This window comes from Vigna umbellata, chromosome 1 (assembly GCF_029865625.1).
Source record: "Vigna umbellata cultivar VRB3 chromosome 1, Vumbellata_1.0, whole genome shotgun sequence".
Classification (NCBI taxonomy): domain Eukaryota; kingdom Viridiplantae; phylum Streptophyta; class Magnoliopsida; order Fabales; family Fabaceae; genus Vigna; species Vigna umbellata.
In genome coordinates, this window is record NC_142165.1 from 60,296,830 (window position 1) to 60,318,649 (window position 21,820).

The 21,820-nt window shown below is 33.9% G+C and overlaps 1 protein-coding gene across 1 annotated transcript; it reads left to right on the forward strand.

Moving 5' to 3' along the window:
- Positions 1-12,439: 12,439 nt before the first annotated feature.
- LOC124842757 (copper-transporting ATPase RAN1-like) lies at positions 12,440-17,656 on the forward strand. The gene is made up of 9 exons (XM_047319313.2): positions 12,440-12,753; positions 12,869-13,486; positions 14,035-14,464; positions 14,642-14,967; positions 15,421-15,479; positions 15,573-15,915; positions 16,249-16,446; positions 16,571-16,828; positions 17,005-17,656. Exons 1-9 carry the CDS (start codon positions 12,478-12,480, stop codon positions 17,479-17,481), a joined length of 2,985 nt encoding a protein of 994 aa, XP_047175269.1. The 5' UTR covers positions 12,440-12,477; the 3' UTR covers positions 17,482-17,656.
- The last annotated feature ends 4,164 nt before the right edge of the window (positions 17,657-21,820 follow it).

Sequence of the window (21,820 nt, forward strand, 5' to 3'; positions counted from 1 at the left end):
TTATTGACTAGACGACTCTATATACATTAAGCAAATCTTTCCATAAAAAAAACTAGACGAGTTTATTATGCACATTAGATAAGTTTATTCATTCACTAATTAAATTAATCTTGCAATGCACATTAGGCGAGCTTATTCATATATTGATTAGATGAGTATAGCGAAAAATATTAGATGAATATAACAATACATATTAGACGAGCCTCTCCATATACTCATTACATTAACATAGCAAAAAGAGTCATTCCATAAATTGATTATATGAGTCTAAGAATACACATTAGACGAGTATGTCCATACATTAATCAGACGAGTCTTACAATACACATTAAATAAGTTTGTCCATATATTAATTAGACGAGTCTAAGAATACACATTAAATTGAGGTTACATTTATTTTTTTGTATAAGTTTTATACTGTAATTTTTATTAAATATTTCTGAAATTAAACTAACTTTAACTATATTAATGGATTATTTCTAAATAAATTAAATTTAAACAAATTTTTATTAAGGTTAAATTAGTCGTTTTTATTCAATTTTGGTTAAAATAGATAAGTATATAAAAACTATTAAATTTATTAATATAGATAAAAAGTAAATATAAAAATTTACATATATAATTATTAATTAAACAAGTTTAGATAAATATTTTTTTTAATAAATTAAAATATTTGTAAAATGTTAAAGTTGATTTAAATATAACTATAGAAATATTTATTTAAAATATAAATTTTAATAAAATATAAACTTAAGATTTATACAAAAGATAATTTTTGTTTCAATTTGAGAAAAAACAACATTACTATAATTTAACAAAAAAATAAATAAATAAAATTAAAAAAATATACAAAAATTAAATTAAGACTATATCACGCACTACTACAGGAAAGACCTTTAACATTACCCTTTAGACGTCCGATCCTCGAATATCCAACGTAAAACTGGTGACATTTTCCGTAAATAAAATAACTATTTAGACTTCTGTTATGGAGGGCTCCGAATTCTAAAGTCATTTAGACGTATGTTATGGAGAGAACCGACTTCTAAATACTCAGCCCAAAAAATTTAAAAAGTCACTTTTTGACTCCATTTAGACGTCTGATCCTGTCACTCTAACTTCTAAAGCCATTTAGACATCTGTTATGGGGGAACCGACTTCTAAATACTCAGCCCAAAAGTTTAAAAAGTCACTTCTGGACTCCATTTAGACGTCTGATCCAGTCATTCCGACCTCTAAAGCCATTTAGACGTCTGTTATGAGGGGAACCAACTTCTAGATATTCAGCCCAAAAATTTAAAAAGTCACTTTTGGACTCCATTTAGACGTCTGATCCCGTCACTCTGACTTCTAAAGCCATTTAGACGTTTGTTATGGGTGGAACCGACTTCTAAATACTTAGCCTAGAAATTTACAAAGTTAATTTTTTGACTCCATATAGACGTCTAATCCCGTCACTCCGACTTCTAAAGCCATTTAGACGTCTGTTATGGGAGGAACCGACTTCTAAATGTTTGCATTAAAACACCGCGAACTCGAGGCAGCCGTTACGCGCACTCGTTGCTCATTATCTTCCTCGCGTTTTCTCTTCACGAGCTAACAGGATAAGTTTTTCAAGTTCGTTTTCTCACTTTTGCACTGTTTTAAATTAATTTTACTCCGATTACATTACTCTTTGATGAATTATATTTTATTTGAACCGATTAAAATGAATTTTTGTTGGGTTTTGGTGCAGTTTTGCTCGTGTCCTTGGGCGGCGTTCTTGGGCGGTGATTTCTTACATTTTGCAGTCCTTCAATTCCCTCCACTACGTTTCTAAAACCATTCAAAACAAAAAAAAGAACGTACAATCCATTCTCTTCAACTAAAATATAAAGTTGTAAAGTCGAATCACCATGAGCCAGGAGCAACCTGAGAGGCCTCAAGCGGAGAAAGATCCAATCAAATACGACGACGTTTTAGATGTCTGATCTGTTCAAGTCAGACGTTTATATAGACGTCCGATCAGTATAGGTTAGATGTCTATATAGACGTCTGACTTGGGTCCGACATCCCATCAACGTCACCCGAATAGACGTCTAAAGCCTTTTCTGCACTAGTGATTGTTTCCACATATGATAAAGTGTTGATCTCTAGATATCATTTCTACAAACATACCTTTATTTCCACACATATGATTAGAACATCCTAAATCCAAAAACCATGAGTCATTCCTTTTAGATTCCTTTTCTAAATTAGCCATTAGAAGACGTTCTTTCGTTTCATCTAACTCCGCATAATTTGATTCTTCTTTCTTCCATTGAGTACATTGATACTAGAAATGTCCCAAGTTGTGGCACTTGAATCATTCCACAATGGCTTTTGAAGAAAATTGTCTTCCTCTTCCCCATCCACGGCCTCAATATTTTCCTTTTCCTTTTCCTCTACCTCTAGCTAGACTACTAATCGATGTGAGTACTTGTTCATTATCTCGGGAGACCTTTTTAAACTTTTGCTCATGGACCACTAAAGATCTTTGAAATTTGACAATGGAATTGCCTTTATGTCTTTGACTCTTTGAGCGAAACCACAACATAGGTGAATTGTGTTGTCAACATTCGAAGTATTTTTTTCAACCACTTGAGTTAAGCATAAGTTCTCCATTGCTTCTCGTTTTTTTTGTCACTGCCATGACTCAAGGAAAATACTTTATGATGGTTTCGGTTTCTATCATTTCAAGAACCTGTAACTCCATTCTTAATGCATTAAACATAATTTCTTCACAGGATCATTTCCTCCAAGTTTTCTTTTCAGGGAATCCCAAACAATTTGGGATGTGTTCCTATCCAAAATGTGTACGAAAAATGATTTATCGATGGCCATGAAAAGGTTATTCTTGACTTTGTGATCTGTAGTTCTAGATTTCTCCAACTGCTCCAATTGTGTACGAGTCAGAACAGTACCTTCCATAGGCTCCTTAACATCATTTCTTTTTATCAAATTCCATAGACCCTTGGCAAATAGAAGATTCTCCATCAATTCACTCAAATGGTCATAATGATGATCGTCAAAGAAATGGATTTTTGTAGAGAGTTTGTCATTGTTTATCTTCATAAGGTTCTTTCCTCACAAGTAAGTTAATGGCGTATGTAGCAAGCCTAATGGGGGCTCTGATATCAGTTTTAAAGGAATAAAAAGATATGTGTACTGCAATTAGTGTCATAACGAGGCTACGTATTAAAATGGGTTTGAGACCAGCATATTATACTCTCATGCACCACATAATTTAATTTCTTAAATTTTAAATAATGTCTAAAGTTTGATGTTGGATCTATTATATTTTTGTCACTAAAACTCATTTTTCATAATTTATATACTATGTGGATGAATGGTGTTGGCTTCGATGAGAAGACAATAGAGAAGTGTTAACTTTATGGGTGACAATGGGAGTCAACCCAGCCTGTTTAGGCCCAGCCCGCACTTGGCTCACAATATACGGGTGAGGTTGGCTTGCTCTGCATAAAATATGCGGGCTGAAAATACTAGCTTGCCATGCATTGGAATTAGCTAGTGGGTTCATAGGCTGGCCCACATACTTGACTTGAATATTTTTTTTCTCAACTAATGACAAATTTCATATTTTATGAAATTTATTTTTTTTCACTGTATGTAATGGTTGAACAGTTTTAGCAAAATGAAATGATTGAAATTATAAACTTACTAGTCATGGTTAAAGTGTCTGGAATCGCAATGTGAGTGTGTAGCTGCGAGATTAAAAGAGATATAAACGAAGCGCTCTGTGATATTCATGAGAGAGAAAAAAGAAAGTAAAAGAGGAATGAAAAACGCAAATTAAAAAATAAGTTCAGAACATACTTATACAAACCAAAGACTTATACAAGTTACAAATATAGAACTGCAACCCACTTCGTATTTTTCATTACTGGGCAACCTTCCTGACCTGTCACACATTACCACCCTAATTAACTTAAGTATTATATTACAATCAATTTAATTTGTGCAAAATAAGCAACGTCAATTCAATTATTAAAATAAATTGTACACTAAAGTAGGTTGTAACAATATTAATTTAATTTTCAAATGGTTAAATTTTCTTATATATTCGTTTAAAAAAAATGTATTATATATTTTAGTTCTTAAATAGAAGACAACGTAATATAACAAAGCGTCAAATTATAATTTGGGTCTTTTAACCTTATTTCTAATATTTATTTTTTAGTATCATTTTTTAAAAGTTTTATATCTGTCTTTTAATTAGTCTAATTTGGATCAATTTTATTTTTTTATGAATTTAAAATTAATGTTTATATAATACAAATTAAAATTTTCCACACGTAAATATATATTTTTACATCTTTTTACTCGTGATTTTTATTTTTATTTTCATTTTGTTCAAAAAAAGTTAACTTATTTTCTTATATTGATTGCTAGTTTATCTATGCTTGAAAAACATTGAATAAAATATTATATATGATATGAAAGAATTTTGAATTTTATTATTGGAATCAACCAACCATCCTTAATGGACATAAAAAAAATGCAAAAAGTAATGTAGTCAATAATAAAACACGCCATTAGTTTAATCGATGATTAATATTTTAATTTGTATATAAAAATATAATATATTATGTAACTTAGGAATTGAATTCATTATTTAAGAAAGAAATCATTGTGATATAATTATAAAAATATAATGTCTAAAGTATAAAAAATACAATTACATTAGTAAGACTCAATCTCAAAAACCTATACAATAATAATATTTAAAAAAAAAAAGATAAGAACATACCTAAGTTTGTCTCAATCTTTTGTGAATGGTCATCGTCTCATTTTTTGTGAGTGCTCTCGAAAGTAAAGAATGACGAAATGGGTAAATAAACATCCAAACATTGGTCCCGCGAAAAGGTTGAGTGTGAAAAACGAAGAGAAAAAAAAAGCACTTTTTTCTCATTGTACGTGACAAATTTTGTTGGAATGATGACATTTTTCTCCACTAGCTCTTATCACAAAAATAGTAGTATGAAGATACACGTTCCACTAACCTAAACCAAAATCAAAACTACTAAAGGGAAACTCTGCAATACCTTATCTTCCACCCAAAACAGTGTGCTATAAGTGCTTTCCACAAAACCAACTTTTTCTTACTCTCTTATTTCCATGCCATAACCTAATCCATTCTTTTCTTTTCTTTTTTCCTTTTTATGTTTAGAATGGCCAAACACTTCCAATATCAGAGAGATTAATGCTTCAACCATTAATGTTCATTTGCATCCACATAACGTATTCTTCCTTTAGAAAAGAAAATGAATAAGAGTTTGAAATGATTTCTCTTTTTTTTGCTATTTCATAAATGAGGACAAACACTCATATAAAGTTACAAAATCATATAAATATTTCAAATATATAATAAAATAGGATGTAAATAAAGGTATTTTACTTTTATGTAAACCAAATAAACTTCCTCTCCTTCCTTCTTATCTATGATTGTGTGAAGACCATACCGTCTTGTGATGAGTCAATAACTTTCAAGTTTGCATCGGTAAAGGTTTTCTTTTTGGACGGAGGCAATCAACCTTCCCATTCAAAGAAAATGTAGTTTCCATTATTTTGTCTATGAAAGGGCATCAACATGATCATACCATAATCAACTCTTTCCATTATTTTGTTCATGATAAAAGATAATATTTGAAAATATAATTAAACAAAATAATTATTAAGTAAGTATTATTTCACAAGTCACTTTTGACTTAAATAAGTATTCTTTTAACAAATTACTCCTTACTTAAATATAAGTTTTCTTTGAGTAGCATTCACTCATGGCTAATAACCAAGTATTATTTGTCAAACAATGTCAATGCATATTTATAACATTTTCATTAGTTATCTAAATAAGTATGGAGTAATTCGAATAATATAGTGATTAAATAATATTTAAATAGTTAATCCAAAATAATATAAATCTAGATAACTGACATCGTGTTGACATTTAGTAGTATAATTAACATTTACTTATCGATTACCATGTCGTAGGAATGATTCAAATACTGAAAAATCGGTGAACGAAAAAAGCTTCTGGAATTAATGAAGTTCGTATGAGCAAGAATAGTCTTTAGTCAAACATGGAGAAATTGATAAGGAGAAAAAAGTCTCCCATATAAAGTACACAATAACAGTTCTGGTAAATATAAATGTGTTTGAATTCCACTTGCAGGATTTAAATGATTTTAAATTATCATCTCATTTTTTTGGTATGTTTGATACTCTTTTAGATTTAATTGGAAGTCAAATTCACATTGAATAGAAATATGTGAATGACTAAACACTACCCATCTTTTTCTACTTTAATTACATTTAACTTAATTTTATTTTATAACTGGAATCCAAATTATATATTAATGTAATATGTCCACCAATTCTTTTAATAGGAAGTTAAATGCTATAAAGTCTATTTCTAATCAAAATTATTATATAAAAAATGTAACGATAATAAAATAGGTTACGTCTAATTTACCAGTTCGTTATAATTTGATGGATTGAGTTGGTATTTTGAACTAATTATATATGTTAATTCAGTGTATCAAAGACATACAAATAGATTGACTTGGTAATCTATCAAAAATTAAAATTAAAATATGTTAATATATTAAATTTTGGTGTTATCTTATTTAAAAATGTGAATACGTAATATTATTTTAATTTTAATTAAGCAATACTTATAAATTAAGTTTTCATTATTATTTATAATAGAAAAAAATTGACATACAAAAGTAATAATTTTTTAACTTATTTTATTAAATATTAATTAATCAATTAAAATTTTTAAACATATTTATAAGATCAAATATAATTTTGATATATATATATACACATATATTAAAATATGATTAACAAAATGAATTTTTAAATAAATAAAGATTTTCAAAACATTTAATTACGCTAATTTTAACGGCAAACAATAGAAGGGATGGGTTTCCTGTTCCAATAAAAAAATGATACGGCGTTCATTTATTCATCAAATAGTAAAATTGAGATATTTGCATTTCTGAAATTTTGATTTCTCATAGAAAATGCGCAACTTAAACAGATGGCACAAAACCAGCCAATTAATGTGTCGTAATGTCAATAGAATTGCTTCACATTTTTTTCATACTTCTTCGTTGAAACTTTCAAGCACATTAAATAATGATAAATTTGGAACAATTAATATATCTTTATAAATAATTATCACAAAAATATTATGACTGAAAAAAAAAAGATCAATGTAAATATGAGAAAGAATAGAGTATGAAGATGTGAAACCACGGAATAGATTGCTTCAACAAGTCAAATTTGTGATAGGTTTTCAACATTGCAATGTACAATTGTACTACACAAATTCTCAAATAGTTGGAGGGTGAGAGAGTAATTTGATCTCAGGTTTAGGTGTAAGGAATACATTAGAAAATTACTTTATGTTATAATTTGCTTTGTTTGTTGAGCTAATATGAAGACGAAGATGAACATACAGTTTTATTTATTTCTAGAAAATATGGAACAGTTAGGTATAGTGTCTGCATCATATTATAAATGTTGCTTTAAAAATAAATATGCTTAAGCTTTTTTCTATGTTGGTTGAAAGCATAAGTAGTTAGTTAACCGAACCGAGAAGAAGGTTAACAACTTTGTTTGAAAACAATGTGGATTTGTTCACTTTTAAAAAGTTTGGATTATTAAATATTATTCATGTTGTGAAAAAGGAGGTGTTCAAGATATTCCCCATAAAATTATAATAAAAGGTACGTTTAATTATTCTTTTGATTTCAAAACATTAAGGTCATCATTCAAAGTTTTTAGTTTTAGTTTTTATGTCATTTCTTATAGTAGTATATAAAAGTTATTAAAGACAATGTATTTGTGAATTTGTAATTCTTTTTAATTGTCTTTCAATTTGTAATTCTTTTTAATTATTTTTTTACGTGTTATTTCAAAGTTGATAAGTGATATTATTAGTGTAAATTGTATGTTTATTCTCTTCAATGAAAGATCTATCACCCATCCTATTCAAGAATGTCTACGCACCTCTTCTGACCTCATTTACCTTTGGCATCAAAGGTTTGACCACTTAAACTTCAAAGGCTTGAAGACACTACAAACACAACAAATGGTTCATGTACTGCATGAACTCAACACTATGGTATCATGTGTGTTGACTGTTTCACTACCAAACAATATCATAATCCAATTCCTAAGGCAAGTAAATGGCACACTAACAAAGTCTTGGAACTCATACATGAAAATCTTTGTGGTCTAATATAACCCATTTTAAATAGTGGGGAAAGGTATTTCTTAAGTGTCCTTGATGATTATAGTCGTAAAGGTTGAGTTTATTTTCTCTTTGAATCATCTAAAACTTTGAAGTGTTTCAAATCCTACTAGAAAATGGTGGAAAAAGAAGTTGAAGCATCCATCAAATGCTTACGAATGGATAAAGGATGAGAGTTTAACTCTCTCCAGTTAAATTTTGTGTGTGAAGAACATGGAATAAAAAGGCAGCTTACCATAACATATACACCGCATCAAAATAAAGTTGTAAGATGCAAAAGCAGAACTGTTATGAATATAGTATGTTGTTTGCCCCCGTTGCATGCACAGATACACGAAACTTACAAATGAAAATGATGAGACATATTTCAACTAGATGTAAAATCTACATTCTTACCTAGAGAGTTAAGTGAAAATGTGTATATAGAACAACTAAAGGACTATGTCAAAAATGGAAAGGAGCACAAGGTTTAAAAGTTATGTAAAGCCTGGTACAATCTAAGTTAAGCATTAAAGGCTTGGTTTAGTTGTATATAAGCACATTTCATGCAAGAGGGCTTTCAAAAATGTCCAAGTGAGTATACCTTATTCATCAAAAGAAACACTGAAGAAAACATATTGATCGTTAGTATATACGTTGATGATTTGATTTATACTCGCAATGACTTGGGTATGATGCTTAAATTCAAGAAGTATATGATGTAGGCCTTTGATATGACTGATTTACGGAAGATGAGATTCTTCCATGGCATTAAGGTCTTACAAAAAACCAAATGGAATTTTTGTGTGTAAATAAAAATAGGGCAATGATGTGTTGAAGAAGTTTTCAATGTTAGAGAGTAAACCTGTGAAAGCTTAATTAGCAAGTATATGTCTAAGCCAACAAAGATGCACTTACAAGTTGCTATAAGAATCTTGAGATATTGAAAAATGGGCTACTAGTTTTGGGATATTCTACAAGAAGGAATGAGAAGAAAATATGCTTGCTTTCATAAATTCTAATTACGTAGGAGATGAGGATGATTCTAAAAACACTTATGGTTATGTATTTTGCTAAGTTCAAGAGAAATATCATGAATGTCCAAAAATTTTCAAACCCATATTCAGAGTGTTATATGCATAGCTGACAAAAAATAATCCAACCTCATCAAATTTTCAAACCCATATGTCCTTTTTTTTTTCCTCTCATAAGATGTTCAATAGAAATTAGTTGATAAATCTATTGTTCTTTATATTTTTCCTATATAAATCTTTCCCTCCTCCAAAGTAGTTTCTACTTCCAAGATCCATATCTCCATTACCCAACTTATTCTATTTATTTTTCCTTAGTGGTTGAGATTTAGTAATCTTGAAAACCTATCCCTCAAAGTATATCTCCCACCCATTTATTTTTTCAAAATTTTACAATATTCTTTTTTTTTCTAACATTACACTATTATTAAGTAGTTATCAAGAACCCTTCCCCAACTAAAATCAACTAGAATCTATCTCTCAAGTCTTTTATTTGATATGATTTCCTTGCCAAAGAATTTATTATATAAAGATGAATATAAGATGTTGGAATGACTTCATACACAACATAAATTATAATGTTCAGCACAAAAAATGATTTTATGCATGCATCACTAGTACAAAATGGTCTTTTAAACTCGCACATTATACCTCTGTTTACATCAAACCGCTGCCTATTCAGACGCGGTGGCAGTTTGGTAAATAAAGAAACCTTATAGGCCTCGGTTAAAAAAAAACCGGTGCAAAACAGCTATACTATTTCGGTTTTAAAGGCAACCGGTGCCTAAACATGGTCAGAAAAATAATACTGCTTCGGTTGCACGCAGAACCGAAGCATAAAGATCTGCAACACGTCAAATCAGTGAAGAATAGGCACCGGTTAAATTAAAGAACCGAGGCCGTATAGGCCCAGATCCTCGTGGCCCACGACCTAATTAGGGTGAAACTTCTTTCCCTCTTTCTTTCCCTCGCACACCGCACACCGCACACCGCACACCGCACAACTTCTTTCCCTCTTTCTTTCCCTCGCACACCGCACACCGCACACCGCACAGCAGCAGATCTCTTTCTTTCCCTCGCACCAGATCCCTCAGATCCTCATCTTCAACGCGCCCCAGCAGCCACGCTTCTTCCCTTTCTCTTCTTCCCTTGAGGCGCGGCGATGCGAGGTGAGGTGAGGCACTGCGAGGCGCGGCCAGGTGAGGCGCAGCGAGGCGCGGCCAGGTGAGGCGCAGCGAGGAGCGGCGATGCGAGGCGAGGCACTGCGATGCGCGGTGATGCGCGGTGATGCGCGGCGAGGCGCGGCGATGCGAGGCGAGGCACTACGAGGCGCGACCAGGTGAGGCGCGATGATGCGAGGCGCGGCGATGCGAGGTGAGGCGAGGCGAGGCACGGCGATGCGAGGCGCGGCGAGGAAGGCGGTGGCGTGTTGCGAGGAAGGCGGCAGCGGCAGCGGAGTGAATCGATTTTGCATTTTAGGGTTTCTGAAATTTCATTTTCAGATTTGGGATTTTGTTCTTGTTTTTGCAATTTAGGGTTTGAGTTATTCATCTAATTTTGGGGTTCTTGTGTTATCTGAATTTGCTCATTTTGTGAAACGTTTGCTGATTTTGTGAAACAGTGTGCTGATTTTCAGTCCGTTTCAGTTCGTTTCTCAGTTCGTTTCTCAGTTCATTTTTCAGTTCGTTTTTCAGTCTGGGATTTGAAATTAAAATTTGAAATTGAAATCTGAAATTGAAATCTGAAATTGAAATCAGATACTGGGATTTGAAGTTAAAATTTGAAATTGAAATCTGAAATTGAAATCAGATACGAAAGAGGGTAAAGAAAAAAAAGTATCCTACTACCTCGGTTTAGGTTCTAACCGAGGCCGTAGAGAATTACAAAATGTCCCGATTAAGAACCGAGGCAAAAGGACTACCACTTTTTGTCTCGTCTGAATATGCCTCGGTTCAAAAACCGAAGCCTATGACTAAAATGAACCGGTGCCGTATACCTTTTCTGCACTAGTGCATGCACCAACAACACAAACAAAGTTATAATCAGCACCTGATGTGTCAATATTTAATGATAAAAAATATCAAACAAGAGTACACTTAAAAAAAACTTATTGAAAACATGATTATTCTCGTATGAGTGATGACATAATTTAAAGTATTCATTCAAATGTGTAATAAATATCAAATTATTATTTTATAAAAGCTCATAAATAAACAAATGGTGTAATACAGAACAAAAAAGAGTGCATGAAAACAGAACCCATTATTAAATAATTAATCCTTAATATATGCCAAAGTTGAAGTGAGTTTGTATTGAATGCACCAAACCCGCACACAGGAACAAAGTCTAAACAATTAAAACAAGCTCATATATGATTATACAAAGAAAATTCAACCATGGGAAGTCCTTTTTTTTTATTCTTTATTGGGAGGGTAAAAATAAAACAAGTTAAGCAAATCTAAATCTGAATCTCATATAAGAAATGAAGCATTGCCATGCCATGCTGTTGTATTGCATAATTGCCCACGTTCATTTATTGAACTCATCTTGCTTTAAAGATTTCCAATGTCAAATATTCCCTTTCTATATTTAACAAAAGAAGGCACCAATTCAATTATTTAAGATTTTATGGCATCAGCGATGCCACATCAAACGACTTTGACAACCCTTTCCAAACGCACTTTTGACGTTGTTTGACCAGCCCACCGGCAGGCCAGCCAGCCAGAAGCATAAATTTCCAAGACGTGATTCGCAACCGTAAAACTAGACTTTTGACGAAAACAGAAGCAAGGCGTGCGTTGGCGAACCAAACACGGTCCTAGGCTTCGAAACGCAGTACAAAAAAACCAACACCAGAAGTACAAGGGCAAAACGGGAAAACCAGCTCAGAAATCTCCCTCCAACCCCACCTCCACCTTCCACTTAGTTAAACTATTGCTTTCGCCACCAAAAACCATGAAACCGAAACATATTTTTTCATTTTCCGAATAACCCTTTTTTCGTTGCCTTTTTTTCCCTCTTTTGTATATATATATATATATATATATATATATATATATATATATATATATATATATATATATATATATATATATATATATATATATATATATATATATATATTTCTTTTCCTTCTGATTTTCCTGATACATTCTTTCTCTCCTCATGGCGCCGAGCACCGGAGACCTCCAACTAACTTCCCCCGGCGCCGGCAAAGATTCCGACGAACTCGAAGATGTTCGCCTCCTCGATTCCTACGAAAAACACTACATCGAACACGATGAAACGAAGCGGATTCAGGTCAGAATCACCGGCATGACCTGCGCCGCGTGTTCCAACTCCGTCGAAACCGCTCTCAGGTCCGTTAAAGGCGTAACAGAGGCTTCCGTTGCTCTTCTTCAAAACAAAGCTGACGTCATTTTCAATCCGAGCCTCATCAAGGTTGGTATAATGTTCGCCATTGTGATTTCTTCCTGGTTCGTTTTTGCAGTTTGATTTGCGGGAAGGTGTTACGTTCGGTGATGGTTTGATTATGTGTTTTTTTAATTAAGCGTAGGATGACGACATTAAGAATGCGATTGAAGACGCAGGTTTTGAGGCGGAGATCTTGCCGGAGTCTGGTCCGGCTGACCGCGGCGGCGGAGCCGCCATGGTGGTGGGGCAGTTTATGATCGGCGGGATGACGTGTGCGGCTTGTGTGAATTCCGTTGAGGGCATTTTGAGGAGGCTTAATGGAGTGAAAAGAGTGGTGGTGGCTTTGGCTACTTCATTGGGGGAGGTTGAGTATGATCCCAATGTGATTAGCAAAGATGATATTGTGGCGGCCATTGAAGACGCTGGTTTCGAGGGTTCGTTTGTGCAGAGTAATGGGCAGGATCAGGTTATGTTGGGGGTTGGTGGTGTGTACTCTCTGGGTGATGCTCAGGTTTTGGAAGGGATGCTCAGTGGCACTAAAGGGGTAAGGCAGTTTCGGTTTGACCCGGTGTTGAATGAGCTTGATGTGGCTTATGACCCTGAAGTTATTAGTTCGAGGTCATTGGTTGATGGGATCCAATTGGGAAGTAATGGTAAGTTTAGATTGCATGTTAGGAATCCATACGCTAGAATGGCTTCCAAAGATGGTTCGGAAACCTCAAATATGTTTCGGCTTTTCATTTCCAGCCTGGTTCTCAGTGTGAGTATCTCTTTGATGTCACTTTGTTTATTCTTCAGTGATGTTTGTGTATTTTTGGTCTGGTTTTCTTTTGTTGTTTGTCCTCCTTTTCACTTTACGGCGAGCTTTCTTAATGGGTATTTGGAATAAATGTTAAAATCCCATGAGTTCATGATTTTTAGGGGTTGTATTTTTAGTCTTCATGTTATCTGGGCTTAGACCCCTAGGTCTTGTGTATATGGAAAAATGTTTGTTGACAAAGGTTAGTCTTTTAAATGGATTTTTTGCTTTGAGGTATTAGTTTCTAACTCTTGGCAAGAGATATCCCAGACACCTAAAAACGATATGATTCTTTTTCTTCGTAGAAACATATAAGTAAAGCAAAGTGAGATTGCTGCGGAAGGGAATTCTTTTGCAAGTGCTCACATCTCTACGAGTTCTCTCACATTATGTAGATATGAAAACGAAACTCTGTTTAGCGTCTGAGTCTGTGTTAAAAGTCCATATTTTTGTTTAGGATCTTGATTTAAACATCCATTCATTTGTACTGATTATCTCTTCATGCACAGGTTCCTCTATTCTTCATTGGGGTAATCTGTCCTCATATTCCGTTTGTTTACTCCTTGTTACTTTGGAGATGTGGGCCTTTTCTCATGGGTGATTGGTTGAAGTGGGCGTTGGTTAGTGTCATTCAATTTGTGATTGGGAAACGCTTCTATATAGCGGCTGGAAGAGCTCTAAGAAATGGTTCAACAAACATGGATGTTCTGGTAGCTTTGGGAACTACAGCCTCTTATGTTTATTCCGTTTGTGCTCTTCTATACGGTGCCCTTACAGGATTTTGGTCTCCAACATACTTTGAAACAAGTGCTATGCTTATAACATTTGTATTGCTCGGCAAGTATTTGGAGTGCCTTGCCAAGGGAAAGACATCTGATGCTATTAAGAAGCTAGTGGAACTTACTCCAGCAACAGCTTTATTGGTTGTCAAAGATAAAGGTGCATGCCACTTTTTTTGATGTGTTTTGTTTTCTTACGAAGAGAACAAAGGGGAAACAGCTTGGGTTTTGAATTTTTATTTTTAGAGGGAAAATCTGTTAAAGGGGATTTTATATATAATCTAATATTGCAATGCATCAGATTAGAAAACTTGCCAACAAATGTTTTGTTTTCTAGGTGGTAGAACTATTGAAGAAAGGGAAATAGATTCCTTACTCGTTCAACCTGGTGACACATTAAAAGTTCTTCCTGGTACAAAGATTCCTGCTGATGGTATTGTTACTTGGGGCTCAAGTTATGTAAATGAGAGTATGGTGACAGGTGAATCAACACCCGTTTCGAAGGAGGTGAATGCATCTGTTATTGGAGGTACAATTAATATGCATGGTGCCCTTCACATTCAAGCCACCAAAGTAGGATCAGATACAGTTTTGAGTCAGATAATTAGTTTGGTGGAGACAGCTCAGATGTCCAAAGCTCCAATTCAAAAGTTTGCTGATTATGTAAGTATTCTTGTCATGCTCTGTTTAAGCATTTTTACATATTAGGTAATGATTCAGTTCTGAAGTTAAGTAAAATGTTTCATGTCTCTCGATGACCAAGCAAATGACAACTGCATAATTTCAGATTTTTAACTGATGGTCAACTGATTTGAATTGTAAAAGATATTACTAAGGAGTAAGGATGTGTTCCTGTTAATTGGCAAACCCGATTAAGCTTGCAGAGTTGGACTAATATTTTGATGCCTCACCTCTGATCACTGAAGTTCCTTCTGTGAAATTTTTCATAAATTGGGATAGTTAATGAATTCATTTATTTTGGTCTTAGTCTTTACTCATAATTCCAGCAGCTTTGTTTTGTCCTTTCTACACCGTGACTTTATAATCTTGTGATTGATTGGCGCCCAAATGACTAATATTAGATATAAACTCAGGTGCAATTCTTTTGGCTTGCAGGTAGCAAGCATATTTGTTCCTACGGTTGTGATTTTGTCATTATTGACACTACTGTGCTGGTGAGATTAGCTTGACTAGTTTTGCATACTTAAAAAGGCTTGTTTCTAATGTGTAATTGGAATTCTTATCACTACTTCTGTCTAAAATTGTAGGTATATAGCTGGGGTTCTTGGAGCATATCCAGAAAAATGGCTGCCAGAAAATGGAAATCACTTTGTTTTTGCGCTTATGTTTTCAATATCTGTTGTGGTGATTGCATGTCCATGTGCACTTGGTTTGGCAACACCAACTGCTGTCATGGTGGCAACAGGGGTTGGGGCCAACAATGGCGTGTTAATTAAAGGAGGAGACTCCTTGGAAAGGGCTCAGAAGGTGAAATATGTCATATTTGACAAAACAGGCACTCTAACTCAGGGGAAATCCACTGTTACTGCTGCAAGGGTATTCACAGGAATGGACCGCGGAGAATTTCTTACATTGGTGGCTTCTGCTGAGGTGACTTTCAATTTCTTGATGATGTTATTTCTTTGATTCTCATTCTACATAGTGTACTGTCGGAAATACACTATTTAAGCCTTGATTTAATCATAGAGGATTTATAAGATTGCCATATTTTTCTAATTTTCTTTCTCCCTACTCGACATAGACTGCTCAACTTCCCCACGAGTACTGGCATTCTGAAACTAGATTAAGAAAAATATTGTTAACGCTGTATCATCTTATCCTATTTGTTTGTCAGAAAATTTCACACTTCCATTTTTTGTGATGCCTATTAGAGGAATCAACTGTATTTGTTGAATATCTTTTTTTTTTTTTTTTCAATTTCAGGCTAGCAGTGAACACCCTCTGGGAAAAGCAATATTGCAATATGCCCGCCATTTTCTTTTCTTTGATGAGTCTTCGCTTGCCAGTGGTACTAAGAATGATGCTGCGGTGTTCAAGTCAGGGTGGCTCTATGATGTCTCAGAGTTCTCTGCTCTACCAGGACGGGGTGTCCAGTGTTTTATAGATGGGAAGCGTATTTTGGTAAAGTCTTTTCGCAATTGTGCTAAGTCTTTTATTATGTGTAAAAGCTATTTTCCAGAGAGTTGCTTGTTTGAGGCAGTATATTGTTTATTGGGTTTAAGAGCTATTTTCGTTATTTGAACAGGTTGGTAACCGGAAGCTGCTGGAAGAAAATGGCATAGATATTTCTACAGAAGTGGAAAATTTTGTTGTAGAGCTTGAAGAAAGTGCAAAGACAGGGATACTGGTAGCATATGATGATGTATTAACTGGAGTCTTAGGGATTGCAGACCCACTCAAGAGAGAAGCTTCGGTTGTTATAGAGGGCCTCCGGAAAATGGGAGTCATACCAGTTATGGTTACAGGAGATAACTGGAGAACAGCTCGAGCTGTTGCCAAGGAGGTTAGCATATATATAGTATTCCCTCTTTCTCAGAAAAGTATGGCATTGTGATAATTTTGGAGTTTGATTTCTTAGTTGATGCATTTGAAATTTGGACTTGTACTTAAAAAGAAAACCAATATATTTGAAAGGGATTATAATAAGTATGAGAATTAAGTTGATTGGTTGTGTGACAGGTTGGGATTGAAGATGTTAGGGCAGAGGTTATGCCTGCAGGAAAGGCTGATGTTGTTCGTTCATTCCAAAAGGATGGAAGTATAGTTGCAATGGTTGGTGATGGAATCAATGACTCGCCAGCATTAGCTGCTGCAGATGTAGGTATGGCAATTGGGGCAGGGACAGATGTGGCAATAGAAGCTGCTAACTACGTACTGATGAGAGATAACTTGGAAGATGTGATCACAGCCATTGATCTTTCCAAAAAGACCTTCTTTCGCATTCGATTGAATTATGTATTCGCGATGGCATACAATGTTGTTGCTATACCTATTGCTGCAGGAGTTTTCTTTCCTTCTTTGAGGATCCAGTTGCCACCATGGCTTGCTGGTGCATGCATGGCTATGTCATCTGTTAGTGTGGTATGCTCTTCTCTGCTTTTGAGAAGATATACAAGGCCCAAACTCACCACAATACTTGAAATTCTTGTAAATTAACCATTATTCAAACAGAGAATCTTCTATGGGTACAAATCAATTTGATGACCCATTGTAATTGTAGCTGCCAATTCGTTGTAAAGGTTTTTGAAATTGCATAGCTCTTCCTGTCCACACACTCAATTTCACATGTTTCTGTATAGATTCTTAGTCATTTACGGGTTTTTATATATTAGCTGTTGGTCATGTCTTGTATAAATTGATCAATTTTCTATGGAAAAGGTCAAATCTGTGTTTAATGAAAAAGTAGAAGCATTGCTGTGATTCATAATCTTTAAGTAGCATTAACCTTTCATTAACTTTTCAGTTCATTGCTTGACCTTCAACATATTGCCTTGACATTTCATAATTTGTATTAAAATCTAGGCCGCAATTTGGAATCAAACAATGCTAATAAATTGGGAAAAATGACTAATTTAAGACAAATTATCAATTTAGTCTTGTAAAAGATAAAATGTTGATTTTAACTTTTGAAGGTGTAAAAAAGGTGTGCAATTACGACCTATTATTAGTTTTACATATTCAACAACTAAATCTGATCTATTTTTTCATAGATTAATTAACGGATCAGCTAACTTCTCATATTTTTCTAATTAAGTATAAAATACACTTATATCTAATTAAGTATAAAATACACTTATAATACTACGAAGGAGGTGAAGAAAAAGTTGTTTTATATATGTTAATTTGTACTCAATTCACATGATCATGATATTATAGTTTCCATGAGAGAACTAAAATGAATCAATTACTTAATTGAATATCAACGTGACTTAGTATATCTCCTACTAGACCTCCTTGACGTTTAGGACTCACTGTTGAGTTTGGTAGTTAAATGTATATAAGAAACCAAGTTGTTGATAATCATGTAGTGTTGAACCTCGTACCTGATCCATGACTACTAATGTAAGATATAGATGTTGAAAGACCAACATCGACTAGAGATAAGATAATTTAAAATATATAAGTGAGTGCAAACCTTATCTTACGAGCCAGTTTGTGGGGTTGAGTTAGGCTTAAGTCCGCTTCTTAATATGGTATTAGAGTCAAGTTAGAGTTTATCGTAGCGAGATTTGTTGTTTGTTGGGCATATTGTTTCACTCGCTATCGAACCATCTATTATTGTCTAGTTTCACGCTTGAGATGTATAACCTCGACGTGACGGGGTGTGTTGGAAGTCTCAGATTGACTAGAGATAAGGCCAATTTAAAATATATAAGTGGGTGAAAACCTTATCTTACAAGTCGGTTTTGTGGGGTTGAGTTAGGCTTAAAGTAATTGGGTTGGTTTAGTAAAAAAGCTATCAAGATTTTATTGTGTTGTTATCCACCTTATTGGTGAAGAGAATATTTTTTGTTGATCTTTAAAATTTACAAGAGAACTTCTATTGTATTCATTAATTATTATTAGTGGAAGTTTTCTTTCATATTAAAGTTTTTTCATGTTACAAAGTTTGGTGTCTATTGATTTCTCTTTTCTTTTTTGTACATCTCATTATTTTGCATATTATTTATGTAGAGAAGATTTATTTGGGTTGCTTCCGCTTGTTATTTTTTTTTATCTTTCCAACATTTGGTATCAAAGACGAATGTTTGTCTTGATGACCAACTCACACGAGTCCATACTCCTGATGGAGGTTCAACAAGTGTGTCTGGTTATGATAAACCATATACAATTGTCGCAACCGGAATCGCGACTGGACGACGATCCAAAAAAAGAACGGGTTTTGAAAAGAGATTTGGAGTCGCCACCATAGTTTATTCTGAAAAACTACGGAAAAACCATAAAAGGATAAGGCATGGTCTACAAGAACCAGATCTGGGTTCGGGAGTCGGTTACGTGTAGGGAAGGTATTATCATCCTACAACGTCTGCCCTAAGGCAGTACCTTTAACTAAATACGCGAATATGATGTGGTTTTCAGAATGTTTAACTATCCCCTAAAATAAAACTCTAAAGAAACAAATATATTTTTTAATTTTTTGGGCCCGACAAGGATTGACCTTGCTCCTACGTATTCTCATTCAGAACGAGAAATCAGGGTTACGTAGTTCTTTCGAAACTGAGAAGTTTGTTTGGAAATTGTTTGAAAATTTGTTTGGAAATGATTTTGGATTTTTGGGGAGTGAAGGAGTTTGAGGTTAGGCCGTGGTCATGTGGTGTTGGAGATGAAAATGAAGAAGAAAGGGATGAAGATGATAATGGGGTTGTGCATGAGAGATATCAATTTGTAGGTTTGGGTTCTACAGAGAGAGTACTGGTCTCTAATTGTTGAAGACCGTGAGGCGTGGTTTTGGGTTGTTGGGAACGGATGAAGGAGGGTACGAAAGCAAGCCAGAAATAACAGAAATATATATCCCACTATAATTACATATTTAGTCCAAACATGAGCAAACAAACCATGCTAAGTATTATCAAAACAAATGGAAACCAATATCAACCCCATATAGACAGACAACGACCATGACCCAAACATTCATAGCATATGAGTAATTTAAGAGTGAAGACTTACTCTTAGCTTCTACGTTTTTTTTCTTCTCGGAAGCCCTTGTAGCACTTTTCTTCTGATTAAACTTCACTCCTTTTCCTTGCTTCGTAAGTGCCTGCGAGCTACGACAATGAAAGTGCTAACGAGAGTCGATTCTGGTTGGTGGTGAGGGTCATGTTGTGTGAATGGGGAGGGATCAATTTTTCTTTTTTTTTTTTTCTGTGAAAATGTTTCTGGGCTTTCCCTCCTGCTTGGTGGATACTTCCGTTCCTAGCGTCGTGTGAGAGTCCCCCAGAGTTAATGATGATCGTGTTCAAAAATGGCTCTCCCCCCTGAGTCCTCTTTGTTCTCTTTTCCTTTGCACCAGGTTCAGCCACTGCCACGCTGCCATTCAGCCACTCTATCTCCTTTTTTCTGCTCTCCATGGTTAGGCCAGACAAGCCACTCTATTTCCTTTTTTCTGCTCCTCATGGTCAGCCAAGACATTTCCACCTCTAGTAATCAGGCCAAGATAGTGTTGGGTTGTGCATGGCTTACCAAAAGATTCTCATCCAAATATGGGAGATAACGTAAAAGGAAAAGGAAAACTGGAAAACTGATAGTGAATCAGTTTTGACTCTTGCCAGGATCGTGTTCTACCTTTATGTTTTGTTTCTTTCCTCTCTTTTTTTTAACATTTGACAAATGAATTAGAGTAAAAGAACATAAAAATAAAAATAAAATAAAATAAAACAGCCTAAAATAAAATAACTCTAAATGAAAAATTAGAAAAACCAAGAAATAAAATAAAATAAAATAGAACAAAAATAGAATAAAATACAATAACTCAAAATAACAAAATGACATAAAATAAATTCAGAATAAAGATAAAATAAACTAAAATAAATAAGATAAAATAAATTCCATTATTATTTATTTATTTACCCGGACGAAATTAGGTGTTGACAACAATAAAAGAGTACTTGTGGTTTAAAATATTTTCACTCAAGGAAAAGTAACAATGTAAAAGGACTTAAATTTGAAAAGAAGATTGTTAGAAATTCAAATGTGAAAAAGTTAAACATCATCAAATAAATAAGACTCGTAAACTTATTACTTTAAAATTGTCAACTTATTATTATACCATGTTACCACTTGTTGGATGCTCTCCTCAGATTTATTTAAGAGAGTCTCCATGTGCTTTTTGATGGAGGTTGTAATGGCGAATGGATTTAGCATCTTTGGGTGTGAAAATATTGAGGTTTACATCTGGCTTCAAGTCAATACATGTACTTTAATAGAAAATAAAGATATCCAACATATGAACCTATGAGGTAGAGCGATGGTAGCTTGGACTCACTGATAGAAACAAAGAACAATTCTACTTATAAAAGCTCTTTAACACTTAAATCAATATAAATAGATAAATAATGTAAAATTATAAAATAATATTGCATATTGAGTAATAATTCCTATAATAAAAAGATATATTTATAAATCTTGTGAGTCCATAAAGAATATATTAACATTCTGTTAATATAATGATGGTTTATTTTTAACTTAGTCTTATATAATAGTTCTTATCATATGTTTGGTAGAAAAGGTAATAAAGAAACAAAGCATATGAATAGAAAAGAAATAATAAAAGATATATTTAAATAAGGGTTAAATATGCTTTTAGTTCCTCAACTATTAAGTGATTTTAATTTTAGTCCATCTTTCAAATTTTGGTACACTTTGAACCTTGTCCTTAAGGAAACTATAATGTTTTGTCCTCCAAAACCAACGGCGTTAAAATTAGGCCGAGCTGGCTAACGTCTGGCCACGTGTGATGACATGTTTCCTTGCTACGTTTGCCACATGTGATTACATG

Excerpts from the sequence above, each read along its gene's own strand:
- LOC124842757 (XM_047319313.2), top strand. The coding sequence starts at position 12,478 with ATGGCGCCGAGCACCGGAGACCTCCAACTAACTTCCCCCGGCGCCGGC. Across the intron at positions 14,968-15,420 it reads TTCAAAAGTTTGCTGATTAT|GTAGCAAGCATATTTGTTCC; the intron begins GTAAGTATTCTT and ends TTTGGCTTGCAG. Across the intron at positions 15,480-15,572 it reads TTATTGACACTACTGTGCTG|GTATATAGCTGGGGTTCTTG; the intron begins GTGAGATTAGCT and ends CTAAAATTGTAG.